The 27,169-nt window shown below is 41.4% G+C and overlaps 2 protein-coding genes across 2 annotated transcripts; one reads left to right on the top strand and one right to left on the bottom strand.

The window, feature by feature from the left end:
* Positions 1 to 57: 57 nt before the first annotated feature.
* Positions 58 to 22,595, bottom strand: CDS2 (CDP-diacylglycerol synthase 2). Its single transcript, XM_032949939.2, has 13 exons — positions 22,217 to 22,595; positions 16,922 to 17,202; positions 16,312 to 16,408; positions 15,418 to 15,515; positions 14,496 to 14,635; positions 14,158 to 14,216; positions 13,107 to 13,189; positions 11,702 to 11,789; positions 10,972 to 11,040; positions 9,240 to 9,392; positions 6,598 to 6,717; positions 5,520 to 5,623; positions 58 to 4,416 (listed from the first exon to the last, which is right to left on the bottom strand). Exons 1-13 carry the CDS (start codon positions 22,295 to 22,297, stop codon positions 4,260 to 4,262), a joined length of 1,530 nt encoding a protein of 509 aa, XP_032805830.1. The 5' UTR covers positions 22,298 to 22,595; the 3' UTR covers positions 58 to 4,259.
* A 227-nt stretch (positions 22,596 to 22,822) lies between these two features.
* Positions 22,823 to 27,168, top strand: PCNA (proliferating cell nuclear antigen). Its single transcript, XM_032949940.2, has 6 exons — positions 22,823 to 23,222; positions 24,572 to 24,669; positions 25,412 to 25,479; positions 25,638 to 25,832; positions 26,000 to 26,123; positions 26,439 to 27,168. The coding sequence occupies exons 1-6, from the start codon at positions 23,002 to 23,004 to the stop codon at positions 26,516 to 26,518; spliced, it is 786 nt and encodes a 261-aa protein (XP_032805831.1). The 5' UTR covers positions 22,823 to 23,001; the 3' UTR covers positions 26,519 to 27,168.
* Position 27,169: the final 1 nt, after the last annotated feature.

Genomic DNA, 27,169 nt, shown 5'->3' with positions numbered 1-27,169 from the left:
CCATCTAGCAAGGCCACGCGTGAAGTGTTGCGCTTTAAAAAAAACAGCAGCAATTAATTATTCTAGTAATCTTTATTGGTACATTCACATCTTGCACCTTTGTAACACCCACACAATGATATATTACTATACACAAAGTAATGTTATATTCCAACATGTGCTGTATTTAACCCAGATGTTGATGAATACTGTACTGGATTACATCTATTTAGTCGAGGGACCCACACAACTGCATTAACCAGGAACACTCATGAACCAGTCTGTTTAGAAAACAATCACTAATGCATTACATGAACTATTTTCTCGTGAATCAGCTAGGAAAAGGATTTATCTAAATATTCTCATTGACAGGCTGCTGTGAAAACCAGATATGGAATATTGAATGGCACAAACCTGGGTTTTTTGTCTTATGAACCAACCTACATTCCACGTGGTTTCCACAGTGGCCTCATGCATCAGGTATTATCTGTGTCGTGTGAACATCTCTGAACTGTTTAGCAGTGACAAAGCATCAAGAGAAACAGAACTCTAACATGAACATACCTAATAAGAGGCCCAATCACAAAATATAGCAGTCTACTGGAATTTGCAATGTTACTATTTTATATACCTCCTGTCATTTATACAGTTAAGCAGGATATCAACAAAACTGCACGCAAACGTGTTTTTTTAGCTGAAATAACATTTTAAAATGTATGAACTGAAGTCCACAGTTCTTAAGCCAATTTTCTTGAGTCCAAAACTTGACAATTCCCTAAAATGCGATGGAAATACTTACCCGTAACAACTGACAACAAACACCTTCACCATTGAATTTACAGTACTTTGTGGTGAAGAGGTCTTTCTAGTGCTACCTATGGTATATCTCAGCTTGCGTTTCACATCAGGCTCACGATGGTAGGATAGATGAAGAGACCTCTTTCAAACATTAAATTGAAAAGAACACAAAGCGAAAATAAGTTGTTGCAAGACACCCAAGAAGTCTAGTGGGTGTTCGGTTACATGGAAACCCTTTTGACAAGTGTAATATCAATTGTGAGAACTCATTGTGACATACTTCGGCTGAGGAAACGGGCTCTGTGGGGAAACCTCAGAAGAGCACAAGCTGCGGAGTGATTTATTCGCGATGAGTAACTGCTGATGGAAAACATTTTAAAATCAGATACAACTCACTTAACACCCGAATTGCCTTCCAACATATAATACACAGCGTATATATACAAAGTACTTTCAAGCTAAGGAGTAAGATAAGACCTATATATTTAATATATATTTTTAAATTTTCATTTACAACATAAATAAACTGGTGTAAAATATTAATTTACCTTAGCTTAATTTAGGAGCATTATTTTAATGCTAGGAAAATTATTTTTTTGGTTCAACACTATAGTGGATGGTGTTTCATTTTGTTCAGCAGGCATCAAATATACCTTTGCAGTCAAAATTAGAATTTAAAAATTGGAAAATTAGGATTAAAACATCTGCGACATTTAGCATTTCAAATAGGTTTTTTCAGCAGTTACATTCACAACCGAGTCATAGCCATTTACTTTAAATAGACCCCTTGACACGGCTTTACTGCATAAGGAAATATAAAATCTGGCAAAGAGTTAAACAGAACACGCTGAATGGGGCAAATAAGCAAACGAAGCAAGTAGCAAGGTTTATACAAAAATCAAAGAGGAACGGTTGAGACATAATCTGAAAATGTATTCTCATGTGTAGTATCACCAGCAAAACTTTTATCTGAAAATATATTCGTGTCTGTAACGTCCAAAGAATGGAACAACACTTACATATGCCTCAAATAACATTGATTTGTGAAGATAATTTGTAATGATTTGGTTGCACTCTAAAGTTGAAAGGTAAACGCCTCTACCAAATATTGTGTGGCCATAATGTCGTTATATCCCGTTTTGGTAACATCTTGCACCCTAAACCAAGGAAGGATACATTAATTGCACAGTAAAATTATATATATAACTATATCAGACAATACAGTAAAACAGTGATTAAAGTAATAAGATTACAATAAATTTAAGAAAAATCTATAATACAGTGCCATGTTATTCACATTGTGCATACCCCTCAATAAAAAATAACAATCTGTATAAAGTAAGAAAAAAACCCACTACATCAGATTTAGCAGTTATGGGCATTAATGTTGGTTGGCCCCACTGCTTTAACTTCTGAACACTTAACACAGTAAACACCTGCATGCCATGCACCAATATAACGAACTAGGCAAACTGGTTTTCAATTGTGAATGCAGGAGACAATCAGGATAACACTGCCAACCATCCACCAATTATCGTGTGAAAAGGAGCAAATTAGTGGCATGCGAGAACACGGACTATCTCGTTAACTTCGCTGGAGAGCTTCCTTGCCTCACGACACCCCTCCACGACGAAGCAATCTACACCTGCAGTTACAATTCCTTACACTGACGAATACAGACACAATCAGCTTATTAGCGCAAGGGTCAGAGGGCTGGAGCTTTACTTCCAAGAGACCCTGTTCCCAGGAGTAAAAGCTGTCTTTTCAAACTCGGTGTCACGTGACGTGAACATGTTTTAAGTTGGAAGAATTTTGAAGAGGGGCAGCTATACCAAACCACGTATCATTTCACCACTCCGATGACGTCATCTCTCACCACCACATGACCACACAATGCTTTCTCAGAGAACATAACATGTTCTTTGTTTTTGTAAAGACGTCGGCCTTACAGAGAATTAATTTAATAGAATGAGAAGTTACTGTAAACACTTCCTTTGAGAAGTGCAAGCCATATGTTTGATATCTTGCTGTACCGTGCATGTGAGTGTACACATTACAATTACAGGCTACTTCTAGGATAATGCTTTTTTGGGGGGGAAATTTGTTACCGTGTACACAGCAGGGTACTAAAAGTTTGCAGTGAGGGGGGAAAATAGTTTTAAATCCACGGGCAATATACTCTGTACTCAAATTGCAAAGCCCTGATGACTAATTGGAAGTGTCAATGATTATCATCACAATGCTACAGATATAAGTCTAATTATACCTCCTTAGAGACTGCTTCAGTACGGTCCAAATCAACTGTACATGCTTAAATTACGCACGCATAAGCCTTCGAATGCACGCTACATGCAGCATTTTGCAATTTGGCTCTGGCATCGATTGTTTTATAATTTCCGCCAGAGATTAAATTTTAGAATTATTATTTCGCATAGTACTGCGCCATTCTCAATCAGGGCGCATTAAATTATTAGGACGTTCACGCGTGGTAATGTATCAAAAGGGGCCACAATGAGCACCAACGTCAGTCTACATTTTCTAAAATTCAAAACATAACGTAATTACCTCGACTGGAATTACAAACGTAGCAATCACCTATCCCCAACTGGCAGATTGATGCTCGAGTTACATTGCATTATCGCACAGGGAACAAGCTGCTATGGGGGGGGCGGCAAAGATATACAACTGCACTTCCCAGACATTTTGCACATATTGAGTTAAAAATAATCACAAGCGCTGTATTACCGTTCTTATATGGGGGGGAGGGGTGGGGTTTGCTCGTAAAATTGGACAGCGTGTTAAATATTGATACTTTATATTAATCAGCCATCCTCAACTACCTGTGACCAGTAACCAAGATGCCATCTTTGTACGCAAGCCTTAACCCCCCCCCCCAAACGCCTTTGCTTTCCAAAATGCTTTTTGCCTTTTTTCCAGTTGAAAAAACAGTGCGCACGTCAATGACAAAATCATTGTGTTGCACATTACGTTAAACATTTTAACTCTATACTTCCGAGAGTAAGGGAATGTTTCCAATAAATGTTTATGAGCTTGAGTGAAGGATACTGCTGCAAATAGGCTCCACTGTAACCATTGCTCCATCGGAATTGGCCAAAACCAGAGAAGCACAGAACGATAATGCAAGATGAGTGCTGCACTTTGCGATTGCACTACTGGCATCGGCTGACCAATGATGACATCCCCAAGCTATAAAACGCTGGTTGAACAAGCTGGTACGGTAAGTTACTGTGGTCACTGTGGAACCCCTGCGAATCTGACAGCGAAGGGAAATCCCAACTTAAATTTCACAACGCGAGAACAACTTAAAAGTACAGAGCAAATACATCACGCTTTGTCGCACTGCCAAGAAAACGATGAAGTAATTCCAGAGCATGACTTTTGATCTTAATAAATACAGGCGGCCTGCGATGTCCCTTTAAATATTAGCGTGTGCGTAGGATCCTGGTGCGTTGGTAGGCCACCTAGGAGGGCTTGGGTTGGATGATGCCCACGAAGTCGTCTTCCTTCTGGATGAGTCCCTTTCCCATCAGACTGTCACGGAGCGCTTGAAAAATCTGAATCTGCTGGTCTGGCCTAAGCACCAGCAGCTGCTGCAGAAGTTTGGCTGGATTTGGCCCTCTGTCAAAGACACAATTGATGGATGCAGGTTAAATATTACCATGGATATAAGCAACTAAAACAGAGGAGATAGTTTAGGTATGTGGGCCATATTTTTCCTGAAGACAGATAATGCTTGAAGGATATCAAAGTTACAATTCCCCTTGAAAAAGCCGCTTTCAGCAAGTGAAAAGTGCTGCTGATAAAATGGCCGAGTAGGTAACTGAAAGAGAGTAAAGACGCTACTCTAAAGCCTGGTGTTATATTTGGCAGCGATACGAATGCTGATAAAGGAATACGTTACAAAGCTGGGAAGTTATGAGATATAGGTTTGACGTTAAATTGGAGAAATCAGTTGGACAGAAAGAGCAGCAGGCTCAGCGAAGTCAAATTGGAGCAATTTAGAGATGACAAAAGATCTGGATTGGGCAAATTGTCAGAAAGGAAAGACTCGCTGATTGAAACTCAAAATGGAAGATGGGAGGGGTGGGGGGCAAGACCAAGAAAAAGGAAGATAGGGGGGCTATATGCAAAAATGTAGAGGAGAGTGCAGAATTGAACACAATGGAGGTAACTTGAACTAAGAAGCTGCCTTTAGACAGAAAATTCAATAAGAAGACAGACAACAAGAGTCAGACGTGGTAACAGGGTAGTGTTATAATACAGTTGTCAAATTTCACTCAAAACACATTTGATTTGAAGCGATTTTTTAAAACGTAAGATACTATCCATCGTTATGTAAACATGTGTTTACACTGTAGCCTTCAATGCATTTCCTGTACCATCCTACGAAAAAACCATGTGCATATTTGTGTAGTCGACTGGCAGGAGAAAACAGGGTGAATTTACCTCCCCCACTTTTATCTTTTTTATATACCCCACGGAAAACCAAGGAATCACATTCCTACATTGTGCAAATAAACGGATTGTGTATATCAAGTGGACCACTGGGCCGAAGGTGGGTTTGCAAGGACTCAAGATAAAATACTGACTCAGAGATGACATCATCTCTTATGTTCAAGCTTTTAACGGAAATCTAATCAGTAAAAAACCTTACGCTCATTAAAATAAGTATTAGGGTTTAATTTCGTGAAATAGAAAATAACTGCGTTTAAATTCCTTACTTTATGAAGCTGGCCATGTACACATGCACAAACGTGGCCATGAGATATTGACAGTCGAATCGATCCATGATCCCTCCGTGGCCAGGAATGGTGTCAGCAAAATCCTGTGACAGAAGTGGTGAAGCATGGCACAACAACATTAATGTGTATTGCAAGGGTGCAAACACACATCAGAGTAATTTACTGTCTGGGTTCATCATCAGCCATGATCTATCCACAGCTGGATGAAGCTCTCCCCAGTTTGCTCCCATTCCTCAAGGTTACATAATACAGGAATTTACCTCCTGCACACGAGCCAATCCTAAAATGTTTTCAGTAGCTTTGAGTTGAGCACAATTTTTTAACTCTGCACACAATTATGCTTAACTATCAAATAAATTAAAGTTTTGTTGAATGTACATGCAGTAGAAACCACATTTACCTGACTGCCAGGCTACATGCAGGACAGCAGAGAGCAGAGGAACAAAACCAATTGTTTTACTGTTCTTAAACTATTCAAAACTATTAAAATTTAACCATTTTATATTTCACCAGGGAAGGCCCACTGAGCTAAACAAGTTCTTTTTCAAAAGAGACCTGGCCACAAATAATTGCTCAACCAAGTGCTGCCTTATTGCGTGGAAATTTATAGCAGCCAAATACTCTACAGTCTAAACGCATGTTTCCAAATGTGGAGGTAAAAACTGGAGAAACCGGATAAAAATCCACGCAACCACGGGGAGAACATGCAAACTCCAAATATACAGGCGTCAGGGTAAGAATAGAACCCACTTTCTCCTGCATACCAGGCGAGGGAGTTAACATCTCGCTACAGTGGCACCCATCTCTAAGCTCCCAACCTTCTCCAACCCACACAAACCAGCATGGTGAAATGTGGTCATATAACCCCCACCACCGGCATGGCATGGACATGACCTCCACCAGCAGTGGACTGAAAAAGGCCTGTCCATGTACATTAGCTATGATGACAAATTCAATATACCAATGCTAGTGTGAGCACATTTAGCAAATTCATACCAATCAATGAGGCAAGGAGATCACTTAATGCATAATTGAGACCATGCTAAAGTAAACACACCTTAATTTTAAAGGCACGCTTGAATCCACTCGCAAAGAACCCTCCAAAGGGTCCCATGAGCGAAGCGAAGGTTGACAGAGCAATGCTGTGAATCTGGAACGGGTACAGCCGAACTGTTTTCTGCACACACACACACAGAAACGTTCCCCATTTAGCCTTGCAGACTCTTGGGACAAGGGCTGTGAGAGAGCACGTACCAAGGCAAGCACAACACAAGAGGGGGTGGGGTGTGGCCAGCAGCATGCCTGGCTGCTTTAGTTTCTCCAGTGCAAAATATATACACACTGCCCCAGGTACTCATTTAAGGCAGAGTCGACTTACAGAAAGGCCCATGACAAGTTCTGATAACATTTGAAAATGGTGTTAGCCGTGGCACATTTTGGCTAAGGCTAACCACTGTGCCACTGCAATCCCTACACAAAGACACATACATACACACACAGGATATGTGTGTCTTTGTGTTTTGAGACCACTACTCAATGCAGAGCCACATTGCTGTTGTGCAAGCACTGGTTACCGTGACAAGCTCACCTATTTAGTGAGGTTACATGACTAGCAAGAAATAGAAAATTACGCAACCCTCATCAATGCTGTCAGCACCACAGAGCATGTGTGGCTATTTCTTGACTTAATGCTTTCGTGACTGCAGGAATTCTAATTCTTTGGGTCTTTTGGTAAAGTCACGTAGGTAGGTTCAATAGTAAAGTGGAAACCCTCCCCATAGAGGCGGTTAAATCTTGACTTAAAGCTTTCGTTTGGTCAATCTAGCTACGTGACTTTACCGAAAGACCCAAAGAATATGTGGCTATTGCTCATTGCATGGTGGAATGCAAGTACAGAAAATGCAGTGTAACCTGTTCATAGGCTTCCTTGAACTATCAGCCGTCTGTCTATAACAGCACATACTCTCAAGCCATTAATGCTATGCTCACCAGCTCTGGTTAAAGGAGGAGTCTTTGATTGCCTCTTGGCTATTCCCACCAAAGCATCACTCACAGCTTGGCCGTGGTGCTGCTATAATCAATTCTAAGATGAGAAACACTTTCTATAAATTAAGAGAAACCCTGGTGGCTACACAGTAGTTTGGCTGCTCGTTCATGATTTGCTGGAAATTATCTGTGAAAATCCACAGTTTAATTCCTCCTTAAGCGACTAGAAGTTTCAATGGGGATCTCTGGCATAACTTTGTGGTTCCACTCTTACTTAAAGGGGCGTAGGGTACTTTCGTCACAAAGGTTGGCTTCAAGTCAACAATTAGACCGGTTCTCTGGAGTGTTCCGCAGTGATCTGTGCTTGGCCCATCACTTTTTAGCATCTACATGGCATCATTGGGTATTATACTCCAATATCTTGGCTCATCCTACCATTGCTATGCAGATGATATTCAAAATTATATCCGGTTAGGACCAGACTATTCAACAGCATCTTCCGAAGCCATATTCATCGGCTCCCCTCTTCATCTTTCTAAAATTGCGTCGCCTCGTTTGTTGATGGTCACAATGTCAGTCCCACACGGGAGGTCAGAAACCTCGGTGTTCAGTTTGACCAGTCATTATCCTTTGAGGCAACTTATATCTAAGGTGGTTAAAATGTCCATTTTCCAGCAAAGAAATATTGCCAGAATGCATCGCTACCTGTCACCTGCCGACTTGGAGAGACTGGTCCCATGCGTTTGTGTTATTCCAACTTGACTACTGCAACGCCTCACTGGTTGGAATTCCGAGCAAAGTACTGGGGGAGACTCCAGCTTGTTCAGAATGCAGCTGCGAGTGCTTACACCACCGTCCACCATTCCGTGAGCACATTGGACCAGTCCCCTTTATCTCTTCATTGGCTACTGGTCAAATTCCGAGTGGCTTTTGAGATACTCAGAACTCCCAGGTCTAGGTTGTGCTGTTTTTGGTCATCGGGCTTTTATTTGCGTGGCACCCAAGCTATGGAACGCCTTGCCACTTGAAATCAGGAAATCAGAGTCAGTAGATATATTTAAGTCTACTTTGACAACCCATCTCGAAAAAGTGTCCCTCTTTAGTTTGGTCGGTTGCCCTGGTTCTGTTTTTGTTACCTGCCATTCACACATTGCGCTTTTGGATCATAGGAAGGAAATGTGCATTATACATTTTAATTATTATTAAATACAAAATTTGTCCCTCGTGTTTTCCAAATTTTCTTCATTTTACAAAACCATTCTTAACTTTAAAAATGAAGAATGAGAAGTGTTTAGAATTGTTTGAAACCTCATGAATGTAGTGACAATTTTATGTTGTTTATCTTGATGAAAGGCCATCAATACAATAGGTCCCTGGAACCTTATGATCAGAATAAACTCTTATAGAACTCTGTACAACAAAAACTACTCAAAATGCTGTGATTGTACGACTCACAGTTGAACAATGCTAGTTTCTCAAAACATAGCCAATGTATGCACTACAAGCTGAATAGGACTAAAAATATAACCACAAATGACAAGATCATTTTGTTTCACTTAAAGAAAAACTGGAATCCCACAATCTGAGAAACCCTGCAAGTCGTGAAATCTAAAACCTAGCAGGAAATAACATGTTTAACTGCACTGACATTTTAACATGTACATGGAAAAAGCGACAACTCAGCAAAACCAGTGTCATGTGCTAAAAACTCACCCAGCCAATGACGGACTGCACCACAGCGGGTACGGAGTACTCGTGCAAGTGAAACAGCTCTGAGGGATGGCAGTCCACGGTGAATCGGCTGGTCTCGCTGTTGTATGCCACGGGGCACACAAAGTACGGGATGCCAGCCATCAGGTACGACAGCTGTGTGAAGACAGGTAAGGAGGAGGAACATGAGGAAACACAACAGCATTAAGTAGTGCTCAGCATAGAGAGGGAGGTGTGTGTCTATGCGAGCGGTTGTATGCCATACAAATGTTGGAATGTGTAATGCTGCAGATTAATAGTGATGCTAATGCTCAAGATTATGGGTGTAACAATTCACTACTCTACCCCCCATCCTGCAAACCTACCTGGCAATTTGATTAATTGTAAATCAGTCTCAATTTTATTACAATACTCTTTTTGTCTCAATCGTTTATCATTTTACTACCTCGTTACTATAATTTGTTTTACTTCATTAGCCTGAGTATGACTATCATACGTCATATGCATATGTGCAACATCATAATTGAATTACTGCACACATTCAATGCGAGTAATGTGACCATTAAGAATTTAGATTAATGTATGCATCCTCAGGCTCATAATCCAATGTGCATCGAAAGCTACATTTTTTTGGAATGTATAGGTCGTATAATAATTGGTTCACATTACCCCTGTAGTGTATTGCTGCTACATTTACTGTAATATTAACATGATCATCCTTCAGAATTGTGACCCTGACACAAGACAATTCATCAAAATCCAATTTATGGTATTACCAACATGATCGAAAGCATGACTGTGTTTAAAGTACATATATTTCATTACAACATAGTATAGTTTTTTAAACCTGTAATTTTATTTTATTTCTGACACTGCTCTAAGGCATGCTGGTTGGGACCCAAAACAGAGTTTACTGCTATATGGACAACAGATTATTTCTCTTTATAAATCCAAGGAAGGCCGCAACATTAAAAAAACATCCGATTGTTCTTCTCCCTTGTTGTTGATGCAAGTGTTTGTCATATTAAAGATACGGACACAACCGTTTAAATCAATTTTATTAGCTCACTGTCTGCTACGGCAAAAATAAATAACAATTCCTGTTTACCATGGTGCAATTATGCAACCTGTGGCTAGAGTGAAGATAAAAACCAAACCTTGAACTCTGAACACAACAACCATAACTTTTAACGTCTTCGACGAGGACTATGGCATTCACTCAACTGAGCAAACATTTAAGCAAATCCAAGCAGTAGGCAGGACATTTATGTGGCTTTTTAAACTAAATTTAGTGCAACGGATGCATTTTTATATGACTGTGGCCTCTAAAAAGCAGGGCTGAAGTAACAAACGTAGCACAAAAATTCTGCAAATATCACCTACGCATGACATCCATGAGTAGTGGAAAAAAAACCTGACAATGTATACACATTATTCTTACAAGCGGCTAAGAGCGTTAAAGAAATATAAATATTGGAGTAATACGACGTTCGAAAGACCACCTTGAGTACGCACTGAAAGGGTAAACTGACATGACGCATTCATTAATCAGGCCACGCGGGAGAAAGTGAATGTCATTGTGGGTGCGCCGTTATGCGCCGTGTTGTGATGACACACCAGCCGACGAAGGCATGCAGTGCAAGATGTAACCGCAAGGCGAGTGCCGGGACGTATGTGCAAATGTACGACTGCACCGCTGCTTCTCGAGGTTCTCTGTAGGACAAAGGCAACTTACGATGAGGCCGAACACGACCGTGGCAAAGAAGCCTCCGATAAATCCCTCCCAGGTTTTCTTAGGAGACAGCTGTTTGGGACAAACAATGCAAATGTGGCAGATCAATAAGTTTTAGAAGAATTAATGAACTGACAATTACTGTAGTAGGCATGTTTAAAAATAAATGTCTGGGAAAAATATACATATAAGCTAAACTATTTTTTTTTCTACCAGGCGAGGCCCACTGAGCTATGTAGCTCTTTTTCGAAAGCGACCTGGCCACAAATTATAGCCCAAGTGGCTTATCATGTGGAAAATGATAGCAGCCAAATACTCAAAACGCATGTTTCTAAATGTGGGCATATGCACCTAAAATAATCTTTAATACATAAGGCAAAGGTTTAATTTGCACTGTTTTTATATCAAAAAGCCTCAAAATTAATGTTACTGTCACAACAAACCTTTTTTTATCTTATTCTTAGCTCTTTCGGTAAAGTCACGTTGAAGAGAAACAATAAAATAATAAAATATATATAAAACAATAAAAATTCTCACGACGTTTCGACCATAACACAAACGGTCATCATCAATGAAAGCGCAGTTGTCAGGCATATTGGATTACCTGCTAGGATGTACAACCGCTTACATATCTTGTCTGGCACAACGAGCCATAAGCACCGCGCTACATGGAGCGACTAATGACCCTAAGGTTTGTATGAAAGCTGTTGTTCCCATGACATGTTTGTCATACCTTGATGAGCGGGGTTCGTCCGAAAAAGAACCCAAACATGTAAGCCATGATGTCATTACAAATCACCATGGAGATGGGAACAATGAACCTGCAGGGAGAAACATATCTCAGTCGCTGCTAAGCACTGCCGAGGCAGCGCCAGGCAATTGTTGCAGCAGCGAGATTAGTTGAGCAATTTATGGGCAGCAACGCAGATGCAGTTTATAATACACATTTACACATGTGCAGCCCATTTGTCAATCCACCGATGAATGAGGATTTCCCCACACCATGCGGGTGGTGCGGTTATTTTCTCGTACTCATCAGTGCGTGTTAGTGTACGTGCATAAATGTGCAAACACCACATGTACGGTATAACAATGGAGTTGCTGTGCCGCCCTCTGCTACCCATCGTGTAACACCGCAGCCTATGACAATCTGTTTGTGCACGATGGTTGACCATCTGAGCACTATAAAGGCGCAACCTCGCTTAGCTCCCGAGGCCTGATGGGATCGGGTGCATTCCGGGTGATCTGATCATAGGCTAAGCAGTTAAGAATGTCCAATAAAAAAATGGCAGAGCACACAAACATGCGTAGATTTTGGTAAAATAAACATGCAGTAAATGATATCGGCAAAGTAGATTTGCATTGATATGTGTGACACGTATCCAAAGCAAACTGCTTTAAACAAAACCATGGGACATTGAGCTCCATCAATAATAAATACGATTCAAACAAGCAGTAGTAGCTCATTTAGAAATGATGCGTTGCAATTATTTTGATTCCCAGCCACGGCTAACATCATTAGTGAAAAAAGTGAATAACATGTTAACAGGTCCTGGCCAACTACCCCTTCACCATACCACTGACAAGCATCGTGAAATATAATTTTAAAAATCCTCGCGACTGAGACGGTTTGGGGAGGATCCTCATCCAGCGTTGAACTGACAAATGGCAGTATATACATTAATTATAAAGCGTAGATTAGAAAATGTTCCTTTTATTATCACCCATGTATAGATTACCATACACTGTGGACAAAACATGCATTCCATCCACCACAATTGTTTGTGTTTACTAATTCCATTGTTTACAAAGGAAATGAAAGTGATCGATATAGTTACACGTGCATACACAGGTACATAATTCATCCATGATTTACATTTTTACAGATAAACTATAAAAGAGCCATTTCTATTTCATCAAAGGCAATAGTTCAGTCTCGCATGGGTGGTAAACAAGCAAACACAGTTCTTAATATCCACTAACATATTACGTGTGCAGCCGGGTTACAGGAAATGTTCACAAAATTATACTGATATCTTACGTGCCCCAAAACTCAAAGGAAAATGTAAGCCTCAAAAGTGCAGGCCAGCTCCTGAGCTCTGCACAGCCCAGGCTACACGAGTTGAACAAAATCTTACCAGATCATGCCCTCAAAGAGGTTCTGGATCACAAGGTGAGACTGTGTCACCACAATCAGCAAGGTCACATGGGTCCATCCGAACTGCGGTAGGAAAGCACAGAAGAGGTCGGGGTTTCTTTGGTCACTTTCTCACAGCTTTATCCAAAGTATGATATCAGTGTCACATCATAAGATGGAGTTTCCTCTTGGATCTCACACAGATTGGTCAACAGAAGCAGATATCAGAGATACCTCAGCAATCCCCACAAAGAGTAAGGTTTAAATGAAGCCCTGCTTAAAAAGGGTTATGCTGTGACTTATAGAATGCAGGTTCTGGTTGGTCCAACAAGCTTTCAAATAACAAATAAGACCTCTGAAGATTTTTTTATTAAGTAAAATGTCATGAAAAGTCCCATTCTAACAGGCCACTGCAAGTACTACTGCAATTAATGTCATTAGATGTATTTTACAGCTACTAGAAGGTAAAATTTAAACTTGACATTTCCCTAATTAACACTTATATTACCACACCCCATCCCCCCCCCCCTTTCATATATCTCTCATGTTTAGTAAAAGAGAACGGCCAACCCCGTCACATTCCAACTATAGGCTTTGGAATTAAGGATGCGCACGACTTGTAAATTTGGGCAGTATGTTTATTGTTGGAAACTGTAGCAAGCATGAGAAAACGTGAATTCAGATTTTTTTTTTTAACCATTTCAATCACAGTTCCGACACTAAAATCCCTGTTCCTGAGATACAGTACCTCCCTAAGGGCCTAACCTGTCATATAAGATGGAAATAACTAAGTATTGACTCAGAGCTGTGACTAATCATGGATAATAATACTTTGAGGAGTGTTTATAATGAATCCCTTATTTTACATTTCATTTTACTCCAAACTGAATTTTCACAGCTTAGCAATAATACATAGATTACACGTAAGATGATGAAGCATCTTCAACCACTTGCTACTCGAAATCGAAGTTTCTTCGGTTGTAAAATATTTAAAATCAACTGCTGTCATATGTGTATAAATATACAGGATTCTGATGGAGTGCCATAATTACCATGTAAAATTGAAGACGATATTGCTTCTTCACCAGACTCAACACAAACATGCAAAATCCTGTGGGACATTGAAAAAGTTGATTACAAAACACAAACAGCAACTACAATTACAGACTAATACCACACACACCTTTCTCGTCTGTATTGTTTTGCCATTTAAAAGCGTAACCCCCGAATAACTTTATATTAGCTTATATTTAAACAACTGGTCTACAGTTCCACAATGATCCCTGAGGCAGTGGGTGGGTGGATAAGTGGGTGGGTGGATAAGTGGCAAAGTGGGTGGCGAAGTGGGTGGCGAAGTGGGTGGGTGGCGAAGTGGGTGGGTGGCACATACCAGTCAAGTACAGTGTGAAGGAAATGAAGCGGTGGTAGCGAAACAAGAGTCTCAAGGGCTCCTCGCGTTGAACCAGGGAGAAGAAGTAATCGGCCACAGTTTCTCCGTAGAAAAAGTAATTCACACAAAGCAGGAAGTACCTGGAATTAAATACCGCCACCATGAAGACACACCCAGTTAGCTCAACTAATACATACCTGAAAACTTTATCATGCAAGTTTTTTCATACATCATATACTTTCAAAGTCTCAACATGTTCTAAGCTTCAACATTTTTTTCACGTCTTTGTCCCACATTTCTTGAGTTTGTATTTTACAAATATTGCATATATTTCGATTTAAAGCTTTCGTGACTGCAATGATTCATCTTCTTTGGTTCTTTCGGTAAAGTCACGTAGAATGAGAATAAAATAATAAATTGATAAAAATTAATGAGGAAACACAAATAAATAATTTCCCCTTCATGTGGAAAATGTTGCAGGACCATTCTGAAAGTATTGAGATAAAGTGAGGCTTTACTGCATACACAAGTGTAATAATCACAAGTTGATGTTTTCATGGAAACAAAACTGGCCACATCTGATATTCAGAATGTGTTGGTGTCCTCTGTACAAAACGTGGATTTTTTTCATTTTTTCACTGTTGTTTTAGTCCGTTTATCGAAACTATTTTAGGAAATCATTGAAATAATTAGTAACCACTTCCCTTAAGTTTCACAAGCTACAAAGTACATGCATTTCAGGTTTTCTGAACCAATACCCTAAAAATCTAAAAACTTGTTGGTAAATCCCATAATCCAAGTCATTTTCACAAAGTCCACATTGTCATTTTTTTACTTCATTCGTCTGAGTGCCTGATTGTGCTACTATTAAGGACCTCATACGATCCGTGTAATGGCGACTTAAGAGGCACAAGCGGCTTACCAGCTCAGCGTTCTGAACCAGGGCAACTCATAGGAGTGATACACGTTGTAGCCGATGGTGATGATCTCATGAAAACACTTGATCTGAACACCAAGAACCTGTATTTCAAGGGAAACAACACAAAACCACTTTGAGTTTGCATGCCAGAAAAAATATATAATCTGGTATTCATACAACCCAATTGAATTTTTCCGAGAGTCCGTGTTTCTCTAACACCCTTCTCTGTGACCCTGTCACGATGCATCCTTCCAACTATCAAGCATCAGGTGTATGCAACATGTCATGGTTTCAACTGCATATCAGTGGCAAATATTGGTAAGGACTGGCATTTGAAAGTCATTGCACTGCATTAATGAATAAAGAATAACTCCTCTGCAAGTCAGACAGACTGGGGCCATACATCCTGCATTAAAATGTATTGTTGACAAACTTTCAATGGTTTATAACTGTGGTTACATGTGTGATGTGCTACACTTCATTTTAAGTATTTTCCAGGTACAGCTCCAACAATGTAACAGCCATCACCTAGGACTTTGTGCAATCATAAAAAAAATCAAGTTGAGCCATTCAGACTGTCTCAAAAAATTTTCGGTCAATGCTTAGAGGTCATAGTGGACAGGATCCATCAAGGGTCATATTTCACATATAGACATAACTGCAAAATAAATGGCCAAATAAAACGTCTACATTGACCATTATCTGGAAAACATTAAAAGGCTTACTTAACCACCTTACGCAGACCTCACCCCTACTTTATCGTGTTTCATCACGTTTATTCTGCACAAACACCTTCGCAGTCACAAAATCATGCGCCACCGCATAACGTCCAAAGAAGTCCGGTGTGAATGTGATTTCGATGGCAGCACTGTATTTTTCGTGCAGTGCCTTGCTTACAATGAGCATGAGGACGAGCGGTCCCAAGTAGATGATGATGAAAAAGAATCCAATCATGGCAAGGGACAGAATCCCACGGACCCACCAGTTTCTCCATCTGAGGACACAAGCACAAACAAGCTGATGGCCTGCTGGCACCATATCCATAGTTTCAAGGGCAGTGCTGTGACAGCAAAATAACTTCAAATTACACATGGTGCTGAAAAATATGAAGCCCATGCATTTTGTGCATATTCAGCCGCATATACACATGCATTAAATATAATCTCTCAAAGTACAATCTGTCAACTTGTTTTTCTTTCAAATGTAAAACAATGGAATATTTAAATTCACAACGGAAATCATTGTGGAATGCATTCCATGTTCCTCTGACAAAAGTAGACCAGAAATCACGAATCATATCAAAATTATCATTTGGTTAACTGCTTCACCTTCAGCCACCAGTCCTTTATCACCTGGACTGCACTTTCACTCTGGCCATTATAAGCCCCATTATATTTTCAGTAACAAAAAGCTTACTGCTTAAGTAAATCTTCATCATGTTCAAACATCGATGTGGTTGTGTGCCAGCAAAGCGACAATGCCAGCGAGTAGAGTGTGTGCACCTTACCGAGACGACATCCCTGATAGTGCTTTGTTGAGCACCTCAGGCGTGTTGTCCGCACCGGGCTGGCCCATGGCCGTTTCCGGGCCGGACTTGGATCTGTCGTCCACCTTATCCTCGGCCCTCTCCTCTTCCTCATCCCGCTCTCCCCCCTCGTCCCCTTCGTCCCCTTCCTCCCCATCGTCCTTGCGGTCACTGTCCTCCCCTTTTCTCTCGCCCCAATCTTCGTTGTAATCCTGGGCATCATCTTCCTCCCCTTCAGTCAATAAATGCTTCGTGTCTTCTTCCTGAACACAAGGCATGACGTGATCAGAAATGTGCTCGAAAAGTAGGTGTATAAATATGCATCGGTTCAGCATTAAATATCAGTTCAAGCCTATGGCCTAGCATTAGTATGTTTGTTGTTTACTTCAGACACCTTGATTAATGCTACAGGTGTTTTAACCTTTAAAATACACGTCTGCTTCACAGTGGTCGTTAAGGCTTCCATGACGTCATTCACAAGAGTAGGCCATTGTGTGACCATGGGCATTAATTAATGCCAGTAGGGGGCAATGATTGCTATATATAATCCCAATTGGGAAATGTGGACATTGTTTTATCTTTAAGGTCCACTGTAAATGATCATGGTATTACACCCACAGTAGTATGTATATGCTTTTCTGATGTATGTCTAATTTTGAAGGGACTGCAAATAAAAATGTATGAATTACTCCAGAGATTACAAAAAATATCGCCGAGTTGGGTCAAATGATGTGAATGTGCTAAGAAATCTGCTAAACATGGCTTTGGAGTGTTACATTTTATTATTGTTATTTCTGCTTTGTGATATCATTATCACCCAACCATATATAATTATGCACAAATGGCTGCGGGAGAAATTGTGAGAATCTCAACATGAATGCAGGCACAAATGGTGATGCTATAATTGCAGCAGAGACTAAATACATTGTGTCAGAAGTTTGACGGCCGTGCCAAGGAGTCAGATGGCTGTAACAGATCACAATACTGTATTCAATTTAAGTTATACATGTTCTGTACGTATATAATAAGAACCAAGTTTTCCAATGCTCTAAGTCTTGTGCATTTCATTTATTCCCAACCACAGCTAACATCATTGGTGAGTGATATATGAACCAGTTCTGACCCCCATCTTCACCAACTCACTGACCAGAGAGGCAATGTATGGTAATCCCCATGACAGGCACAATGTGAAAGCCTTGTTCCATCCATGGAGTGACAAACATCTGTAAAATATGTATTTTGTATTTAAACAATATAAAAGCACACTATGTTTTAAATGTGGGAGTTTTATCTGTGCATTCTCAAACTTAAGATATTTTCGAGATGCTAATGCATCCAACGTTTGACACATATAGAGTACTTATTGATTGAATGGTCCTTGAAGAAACTCTGGCCCATAACATAGCAACAAATACTGTCACGAGAGGCCATTGCACTCACCATAATGTTAAAGATTGAATGATTGCATCAAATCACCACAACCATTTTGTCCAAACACTCATGAAACAAAGCTACATCTAAATCCTACATCTGCTCTGAGCAGCAACTGTTTGGTGCTAGCAATGCACTACAGTCTGGCAGCCCTGATTGAGAAACTCCGATAAGGTTGAGCAAAGGAAAGTAAAAGCAATGAGTAGCATTAGTGTGCTCGGCCTTGGTCTGCTGCCAATGTTTGCCGACGTCCACAGGTCATTATGCATCGAAAAGCATCCTAATGAGTTCTGGCCCCAAAACGGTGTGCCACGAGAGAAAATCATATACGAAATTATGTATTAGTTTTTTAAAAAAACACTGGAAAACCAAACCTTGTCGAGGAAGTAAACTACAAAAAAATATTTATCACTGCAGAGGCAACAATGCACTTGTATTTTGTACCCATATTATGTTTGACCTAAGCCATTTACATGGTGCAACATTTCACGGGAAATCTTGAAAGCATACAGTACCAAACACTGCTAAACACGCGTGCATGACACGGGGTTGAAATAACATTAACTGCAAATGGAACACATTTGCACAAAGTGAATTATCGGCGAATTTAATCAGATTTGTGCACGGAAACGCAATGCCCTATAGTTGGCCTGCACCCTGTCACCTTCGGCAATGTTGGTGTTTGCATAACACTGCAATATGGGGACTCGGTTAGCTTCTAAACCATGTTCACCATGGCAACATTAAACCTGCTCTGCAGCTCTGACCCCTTTACAAAATACAAAAAATTACCCCTTTCCTGGCAGCCTCCAATATCATTCAGCCCTCGTGCCCTTCACAATCTCTGCATTGCGCAAATGAGTACTTGTCGTTTTCATTGGCTAATTGGTCATCAATTGTACGGTTTGCGATTCTCATCTTTGAAGTTTCTACCTGCTAAGCTGCAATCTCATATGTTACAATTTCATATCGGTATGCCTCTGAAGAGAGGCTTGTGATTTTGCCACACACACACACACAACTGCCTTAAATGGACAAAAATAAGAGCACAGTGACGGAGGTCAGCCCGTCATTGTGCACGACGTCAAGGGGGGACCCTTAACTTGTCGAAACAGGCAGTTCGCTTGACAATGTATTTAATGCGAAGAAGCGAGTACCACGCAAAGGTGTGCTTTAAAATTGAATGCAAGACTGGATTAGGCTTTAGTCCAATAAACCTCAGCCTCAGGAGATACGGTCATATGTACACTTCTTCATAGCACCTCTAATTAGCACGGTTGGCTACGTACGGTGCGAAAGAAGTTCAACCTACATCCAGTACATACAACACACGGCCACAGCTGATTTGCACAATCAGTGAACAAACAGGGGTGCAGTCTTTCGTAACTCGGATACATTCAAAAGCCAGTGTGACATGTATGCATGGGCAGGTGTAGCAGTGCCGTTCAGAAGCAAATTTAAGCAAAGTTCAGGCAAGTTCCTGGAGGGTGGGGAGAGACGGTAAGTCAGAATAAGCATACTAATAGTGTACTGTGTAGAGACTATGGACTATTGGACAAGGTTTACACACACATGCCCTCCGATTACCTTAACTGGCAAAAATGTGGCCCAAAAATGTATTAGCACTGGGTAAAATGTAGTTTAATCTCTGTAGACATGTAACGATGCATCGATTAACTGATTTACAAAGTATTCTTATTCTCAGGATGCATACATTGAATCGAGAAAGAATGATTTTAATTCATAGACTTAGTTTGAAATTGGTTCATATAACCCGTGCACAACATTCGCCACAATGACAGAAAATGTTCTTGTGTGGAAACGAATCATAAACTTGAGTTGTTTTTTTTGTAATTCCTGGAATTATAAGGAGTCTAATTATTGTCATTTCTGGTATATCTGTGCTTACGGTAATTTGATGGTGTTGGTTTGAGCTTAAATGCTAGCGCTTGGGATTAATATACAGGATTGATTAAAAATAACTATTCGTTTTTAAGTTACTATTAATAATGGAGATAAGATATTAACATTAGTGAAAGCAGTTAAAATGTAAAGTTTGGGTAAATCAGAAATCTGGGTTATTATAAGGTTTCAATGAACTTTCCCATTGGCATTTTGCAATGTGTTTGGAACAGTGCATTCCATGACGTACATTTCTAAAAGTTAGGCAACCACAAATAAATAACGTATGTGGGAATTCCGTATCTCGTCACATAATGATTAATTTATCCGGCTTACATTGATACAATTATCATCCACATGGTCCAATGTATTGAAGCTGCATTGGTAAGTATAAATTAAGCACCTTCAAATAATCAAGTTACCGTATTGTATTACAACATGCACACATGCAGTGCTGTTGAATTTCACTCACTGCATCATCTTTGAGGTTTGTGTTAGTCACAGATTCCATTGCATAATCGTTGTCCAACTCTCTCTTGAAACAAACCCTATGAACTGTAGACAAATAAGCCAAAATTCACCCAAAGAAATGAATTAAACGAGCGGTTAAGTAAAACGGAGAGCGTAAAGTCAATAAATTCAAGACCTAGTTATATAAAATGCACACAAATGGAACAAGAGTTAAATATTGCTTATGTATGAAGCCACGGGGGGGGGGGGTAACTTTAAAAAATAGTGGCCCATTTATTGAGTCAACTATTTTACTAAAAACAAGAGCATCCATCTGTTTGACAGAACGACTAATAATTAATTATTTGCCCCATAAGGTTTTTGAGGTTCGACGTCACGCGGATAACTGCGGAATGACGAGAAGACGCGAGTCTCGGGCCTGGTGCGCCATCCATGGACAACCGACACACGCACAATCATTCCATTCCTTCACAAACTTCACAGCATGCATCACCCTGGCGCTACAGCCAACACAACACTTGTTGAGAGAGAAACTGCACACTCAACGATTGCGTGGCCCACGGAGCGAAGCAAATGATGGGGGTGTAGGAAAAAGTAGTACCGTGGGGTCAAATCTTTCGCCACAGAAGGTCCACCACCATGTAGGGGTGGGTGACAAGGAAAAAAATATAAGGCAATGGGGTTGGAATTTTCCGTAAGGCAAACACTATGGTATTCCAACTCGGAGCCCCACGACAAACAACACATTTACCTCGAAGCATTATCTCCTCTGCAAATATCACAGGACTAATTCACAGTCACAAACAACAGTGTCAACTCATAACGTCGGGCTGTTAACTCTCATGGTGTCCATCATCTTTCCATTGCTGGATGAAAGCCTAAACAAGCCGTCGCCATCTCTCTGGGCCTTGCTATGCAAAAAATAAAAAATAAATATTCTATCACGTTCACTCGAGATGATATCATTGCGGCGTCTCAACTTGTATACATAATTCACCTTGCAATGTTATGGATCGCCGTGGCGAGTCTTAACACACGATCCGCACAGAGCCAGACTCAGAGATCAATAGTGACCCGCAGACTAACTAAGGGACCTAACGACAAACGAATATAACTGTAACGATCTATTAAATGTCGTACCTATGTCCAGTTTATATAGAGCTTCGCAAGCAGTCGGTCAATAAAAAAATCCTAATTTTGTATACCACTCACACTGGGACTCACATCGACACCATGTACAGTACTGTAACTCACAGACACCCATAGCTCCATAGTCACACGGAGCACCCCCCCCCCATCTCTCCATGACTGCCTCTCTAACATTTAGACACGATATAAAGTGTATATCAATTGCGAACGTTTAAATACGAAAAATAAAACCCAAGCCGGGAACGAAACCTGGGCCCGCTCCCTCTGCCCGGGGCCACAAAGCGTGGCGCTTCAATGACGCGGGGGGGGAGGGAAGTCTCTCACCGCCGGTGCCGAGCCTCGGTGAGGACGGTCCGGGTCGCCCTCCACATCGGCCGGGATCCGCTGCCTTAGTTCGGTGCTCATGAGTCCCGAGCGACGGCGACGACGACGCCGCCGGAGATATTAAAAAAAAAATGGGACGCACACGCGGTGGTGGTGCTGCTGCTGCCTCGACCGCCGCTCACGGGGCGGGATGAGGGCAGCGGATGACGATGGGTGACTGTCCGTCTGCTGCTGCTGTTGTTATTATTCGTTGCTGATGGCTATGATGTGCTAGTCACGGCTATTGTGGACGAAGCAACCCGAGGTTAAATGTCGTCTCGGCTGAGGGTGCCCAGCGCTGGTTTGCTGTGAGCGGGGCGGGGGGCGCAGCGACGATGACGCGGTAGCCCCCACCCCCAACCCCACCGCACCGATCCACTCACACAAAGGCATCGTCATCGTCATTTTTTATTTCCTCAATAATTTTGTTTATTAAACTAACCCCCTCCCCCCGCACCAAATAATAAGGTAATGGCATTTTATTCGAGGCTATTTTTTTTTCAGTTCTTATAAAAAGGTTAACATTTGAACCTACTGTTTCGTGGGGGGTTGACGGCTTCACGGAAGTGACGTCACCCTCCAGATTTCGCGCGTTTTTATTTCCCGCCATTTCGTATCCTTCACTCTCCTGTCGCCGCCGTCGGAGCTCAACTTTGCCGCGCTCTCTTCGTCTCGCTCCTCCCGATTGACCGCCTTGAAATAAGCTAAATACAGCTCGCGGGCAAAACGAAAACGCACTCGCCAAAATGTTCGAGGCACGCATCCTGCAGGGAAACATCCTGAAGAAGGTTCTCGAGGCGCTCAAGGATCTCATCACGGAGGCGTGTTGGGACATCAGTTCGACCGGCGTGAGCCTGCAGTCCATGGACTCGTCGCACGTGTCCCTGGTGCAGCTCACCATGCGCAGCGACGGCTTCGACACCTACAGATGCGACCGCAACCTCGCCATGGGCATCAACCTCACCAGGTGCGGAGAGGCTAGCGCGGTGGCGGAAACGGCCCCATCGTATTTAACCATGAAACTAATACCAACAGCGATCGGCAACTCCCCACCATTGGCATCGACGGTAATAGTTCCACTGTTAATTACAATTCATTTTCACTGGCAGCGCCATTAATGTGTAGGCGCTGCTTGCAAACTGTAGTCAAGTGTGTTACGAATCGGCAGCAATAGCGGGCGCCTGTGACACTCGTCAACCTCGAGGTGTCACTGTTGTAACCGTCCAGCAGTAGCATCACAATAGCAAAAAAAAACCATGCCGAACTTGGCTAAAGACAATCACTTCGTAGCACCAGCACCTCCGTAAATAACAGCACCAACCTGACAAACGCCCAGCACCACCATCATCATCACCAGTAGGATCAGACGAATACTTCATGGACTTGGCGTGAACCATGTTGCTACGAGCTCCTAAAATCGTTTCAACAGTTTTGCCGAAGTTAAATTAAAATTAGTTCTCCCATCACAGCTATGCTCTGTGACCGCACGTAACAGTGTACTGCGTGTGCATTCTGTAAGTCAGCATGTTCATGATCACGTATGTAAGTACAGCGGCTTTGTAAAGTAAAATACTGTATAGTCTTCGGGGCGCAAGGGTTTGTACTTCACAGGAGCAATAGTATTTGTAAGAGCCATTGCTAGTAAACGTAAGGAGTTTATTATTGTGCGTGTGAGTAATGCATGTGTGCGTGGTAGCCGCATGTACTTTGCTGTGTTTAAGAGATGCTCACAACTTCCCCCCTCCCCCCCCCGGTCGCCTTTTATCGCAGTGTAAAACTATAGTAATGCTTAAACCGTTAGAAGTTACATAAAAGTCTAGTTTGGTATTAACTTTGACGTATTTTGTTGCTGTGTTGTAATAACTCTGAGCAAATAAATAAATAAAACCCGCGGTGCGAGTGACAGCCGCTTTGGCGCGAAATTGAGGCCCGAGGCCCGCGCTTATTGTGTGACGAGCACTTCGCTGGCTTCTTTAGCTTTTGTCTTTGTTTGTTCACCTTGCAGCAGAGGCTTCATAAAAGCTTACTGCGTGTTCTGTATTTTTTATATAACCAAACGCAACGCCGTGTGCTTTTGTGTTAGTTGTACAACAACTCGATTAGTTTAGTGAGTGGTTATCACCCAATGAGTGTGGTTGCCACCAAAACGAGTGTGCACCGCGCATCGATTGACGATAGACCTATTTCTTTTTTTATTCGAGTGCTTTATTTGTATCGGGTTCTTGGAATTGTGCGACCGTGCAAATGTTAGCGTGTGGCTTGCCCTTCCTAATCCGTGCTCCCCTCCCGGCTCTTGTCGTCACCCCTCCTGTGCAGCATGTCCAAAATCCTCAAGTGTGCCGGCAACGACGACATGATCACCCTGAGGGCCGAGGACAATGCAGACATACTCACCCTGGTGTTCGAGGCCCAAAGTGAGTTGCACATTGACATGACACGTTGACATGACTGACAGACGCATGGTTTGTTGTTCACTTCCCGCCACCTCTGATGAGCACGGTTCGAAAGAAGTTCATCATACTTAGGTACAGCATGAGACCCAAGTGGATACATTTGACAGAACACCCCTAGAATACTCCCATTGATAGGACACCTCTAATTGGCATACATTTACAGGACAACCCCTAGCTCTCACGCATTGACAAGACATCCCTCATCATCTGGTTGGACACCGTCTAAACGATGGCTCTTGCGTTGACAGGACGCCTCTAGTGGAAAGACAAAAAAAGTATCTTGTAGAATTACTTGATAGGATACCCCTAGTGGACACGCATCGATAGGACAGCCACCAGTGGACAATCGTCATGCCACCCCTAGTGGACGTATATCGGCGTGGCATTTCGAGTGGATTCGCATTGTTAGAACACCTCGAGTCGGCCGATACTGACTGAACACACCGAGCGATGGGTACACGACTCGTATAAATCTAATACATTATTAAGTTAGGCGCCACGGTGGCGCGACATGTTAACTACCTCGCCTGGTATACAGGAGGTCGTGGGTTTGATCCTGACCCTGACACCTTTAGAGTTTGCATTTGGAGTTTGCATTTTCTCCCCGTGGTTGTATTGTGATGTCACATTGGGATATTTATTTGAATTGATGCTTTCTCTTTTGGAGGTATAATAGATCATTAATTTACTCTTTTTATTCCAGATCATGAGAAGGTGTCTGATTATGAGATGAAGTTGATGGACCTGGATGTAGAGCAACTGGGAATTCCCGTAAGTTGATTTCATGGTGTCATATTGAAATGTAGAAAAATGATTTTTTTTCTTGGTAACAGTAGTCTATGTATTCTTAATAACAGTACAATTCTGTTTTTTTTACTCACTTGGATATTTTTTAAAATGTGTCTCTCCACATGTCTGGTGTTCAACAGGAACAGGATTACAGCGCCGTTGTGAAGATGCCATCTGGGGAATTTTCTCGGATATGCCGAGATCTGAGCCAGATTGGTGACTCCGTTGTCATCTGCTGCACCAAAGACGGTGTAAAGTTTTCAGCCAGTGGCGAGTTGGGCACTGGCAACATCAAACTTTCACAGACCAGCGGTGCTGACAAGGAAGAGGAGGCTGTAAGTTTGTACTCTAAGTTTGTGGCCTATCTACCTTTCACATTCGTCAAAACAAATCCTGGTTCTCTGACACGTGTTTGATATTTTAGCTTTTCTATATATATTTACCTCGCTGTATTAAATATACAAGTGTTACAGTAAAATGAAAGTTTTTTTTTTCCTACCAGGTAACGATAGAAATGAGTGAAGCCGTGCAGCTGACATTCGCCCTTCGCTACCTGAACTTCTTCACCAAGGCCACCCCACTGTCACCCACCGTTACACTCCGGATGTCTGCCGATGTCCCGCTTGGTAAGTAAATTAGGTCTTGTGCATTACCAAGTAATCTACTCTGCACAATACTTATTTTCACCTGGACTTTAATTTCCAAAGACCAATAATTAAAATCTGCTTATAATGCTCTCAATTTGCCATTGTTGAATGTGTATTTACAAAAATAATTTCTCAATGTCAAGTGTGGTATCAAAACATGAATTAACATTCATTTAATGTCAATTGAGAAGGCACTAAAATGGATGTTATGCTTGTTAAATATCACTGTTACAGAATTGTTTATAAAGTCTACAATGTATATAAAGTGTACCTTTCCCATTAACTTTCTTTCAGTTGTGGAATATGGCATCGCAGACATGGGCCACATCAAGTACTATCTGGCACCCAAGATTGAGGATGAAGAGGCTGCATAACTTATCTGTATGCAGTGTTAATGCATTGGCTACTATAGCCGCTTATAGTTGAGTGGGCCATGGGGACTAGAGGGAGATGCACTTAATTGAAGGCATAGATAATATTAAGTTATTTAACCCGGCAATTATTGTATCTCTGTGCACAATTGTGTTTTCTTTGAAAAGCCACACACGCAAGGACACGCACAATTGTCTCTACACCCCCTTTACACTGTCCCATGGGCTACGTTGTTTAAAAATACAATGACAATGCAATCTATTGTCAAAGCAGGAATGTATCATGCTTTGTTGCATGCTGCAAAATGTCACCGTTTAATAGTCCAGCCCTTACTGATAAAATAAGAAAAAGGCCACGTCTACACTTTGGGGAATGTCGATTTGCCTGGTATCAAAACCATATACATTTTTTTAGTAAGATGAAACTTAATTGTGGATTTATTGTGCTCAATTGTTAAGGTAGTTTTTGGTAATTCTAGAAAGCTTGTTAGTCTGAAGGTTATACCTTTAAATTGTCGACAAAGCGTTGTTAATATACACAAATTAATAAACTCTGAAAAGTAAGCTTGTAATTCCCAAATACTACCTTATATTTTTGTATTACTGTTGTAGACCTGTCGTGTTACAAGGTGAATAAACTTGTGAACTACAAAG

The sequence above is a fragment of the Petromyzon marinus genome, chromosome 8, assembly GCF_048934315.1.
Source record: "Petromyzon marinus isolate PM22_M1 ecotype Great Lakes invasive population chromosome 8, UKy_Petmar_22M1.pri1.0, whole genome shotgun sequence".
Classification (NCBI taxonomy): domain Eukaryota; kingdom Metazoa; phylum Chordata; class Hyperoartia; order Petromyzontiformes; family Petromyzontidae; genus Petromyzon; species Petromyzon marinus.
The sequence above is the reverse complement of the archived record's forward strand: the minus strand, read 5'-3'. Positions and strand labels throughout refer to the sequence as shown.

Excerpts from the sequence above, each read along its gene's own strand:
- CDS2 (XM_032949939.2), bottom strand. The coding sequence starts at position 22,297 with ATGAGCACCGAACTAAGGCAGCGGATCCCGGCCGATGTGGAGGGCGAC. Across the intron at positions 9,393-10,971 it reads CGGTCGTGTTCGGCCTCATC|CTGTCGTACCTGATGGCTGG; the intron begins GTAAGTTGCCTT and ends GTCTTCACACAG. Across the intron at positions 6,718-9,239 it reads TGCAGTCCGTCATTGGCTGG|AAAACAGTTCGGCTGTACCC; the intron begins GTGAGTTTTTAG and ends GTGTGTGTGCAG.
- PCNA (XM_032949940.2), top strand. The coding sequence starts at position 23,002 with ATGTTCGAGGCACGCATCCTGCAGGGAAACATCCTGAAGAAGGTTCTC. Across the intron at positions 25,480-25,637 it reads TAGAGCAACTGGGAATTCCC|GAACAGGATTACAGCGCCGT; the intron begins GTAAGTTGATTT and ends GGTGTTCAACAG. Across the intron at positions 25,833-25,999 it reads CTGACAAGGAAGAGGAGGCT|GTAACGATAGAAATGAGTGA; the intron begins GTAAGTTTGTAC and ends TTTTCCTACCAG.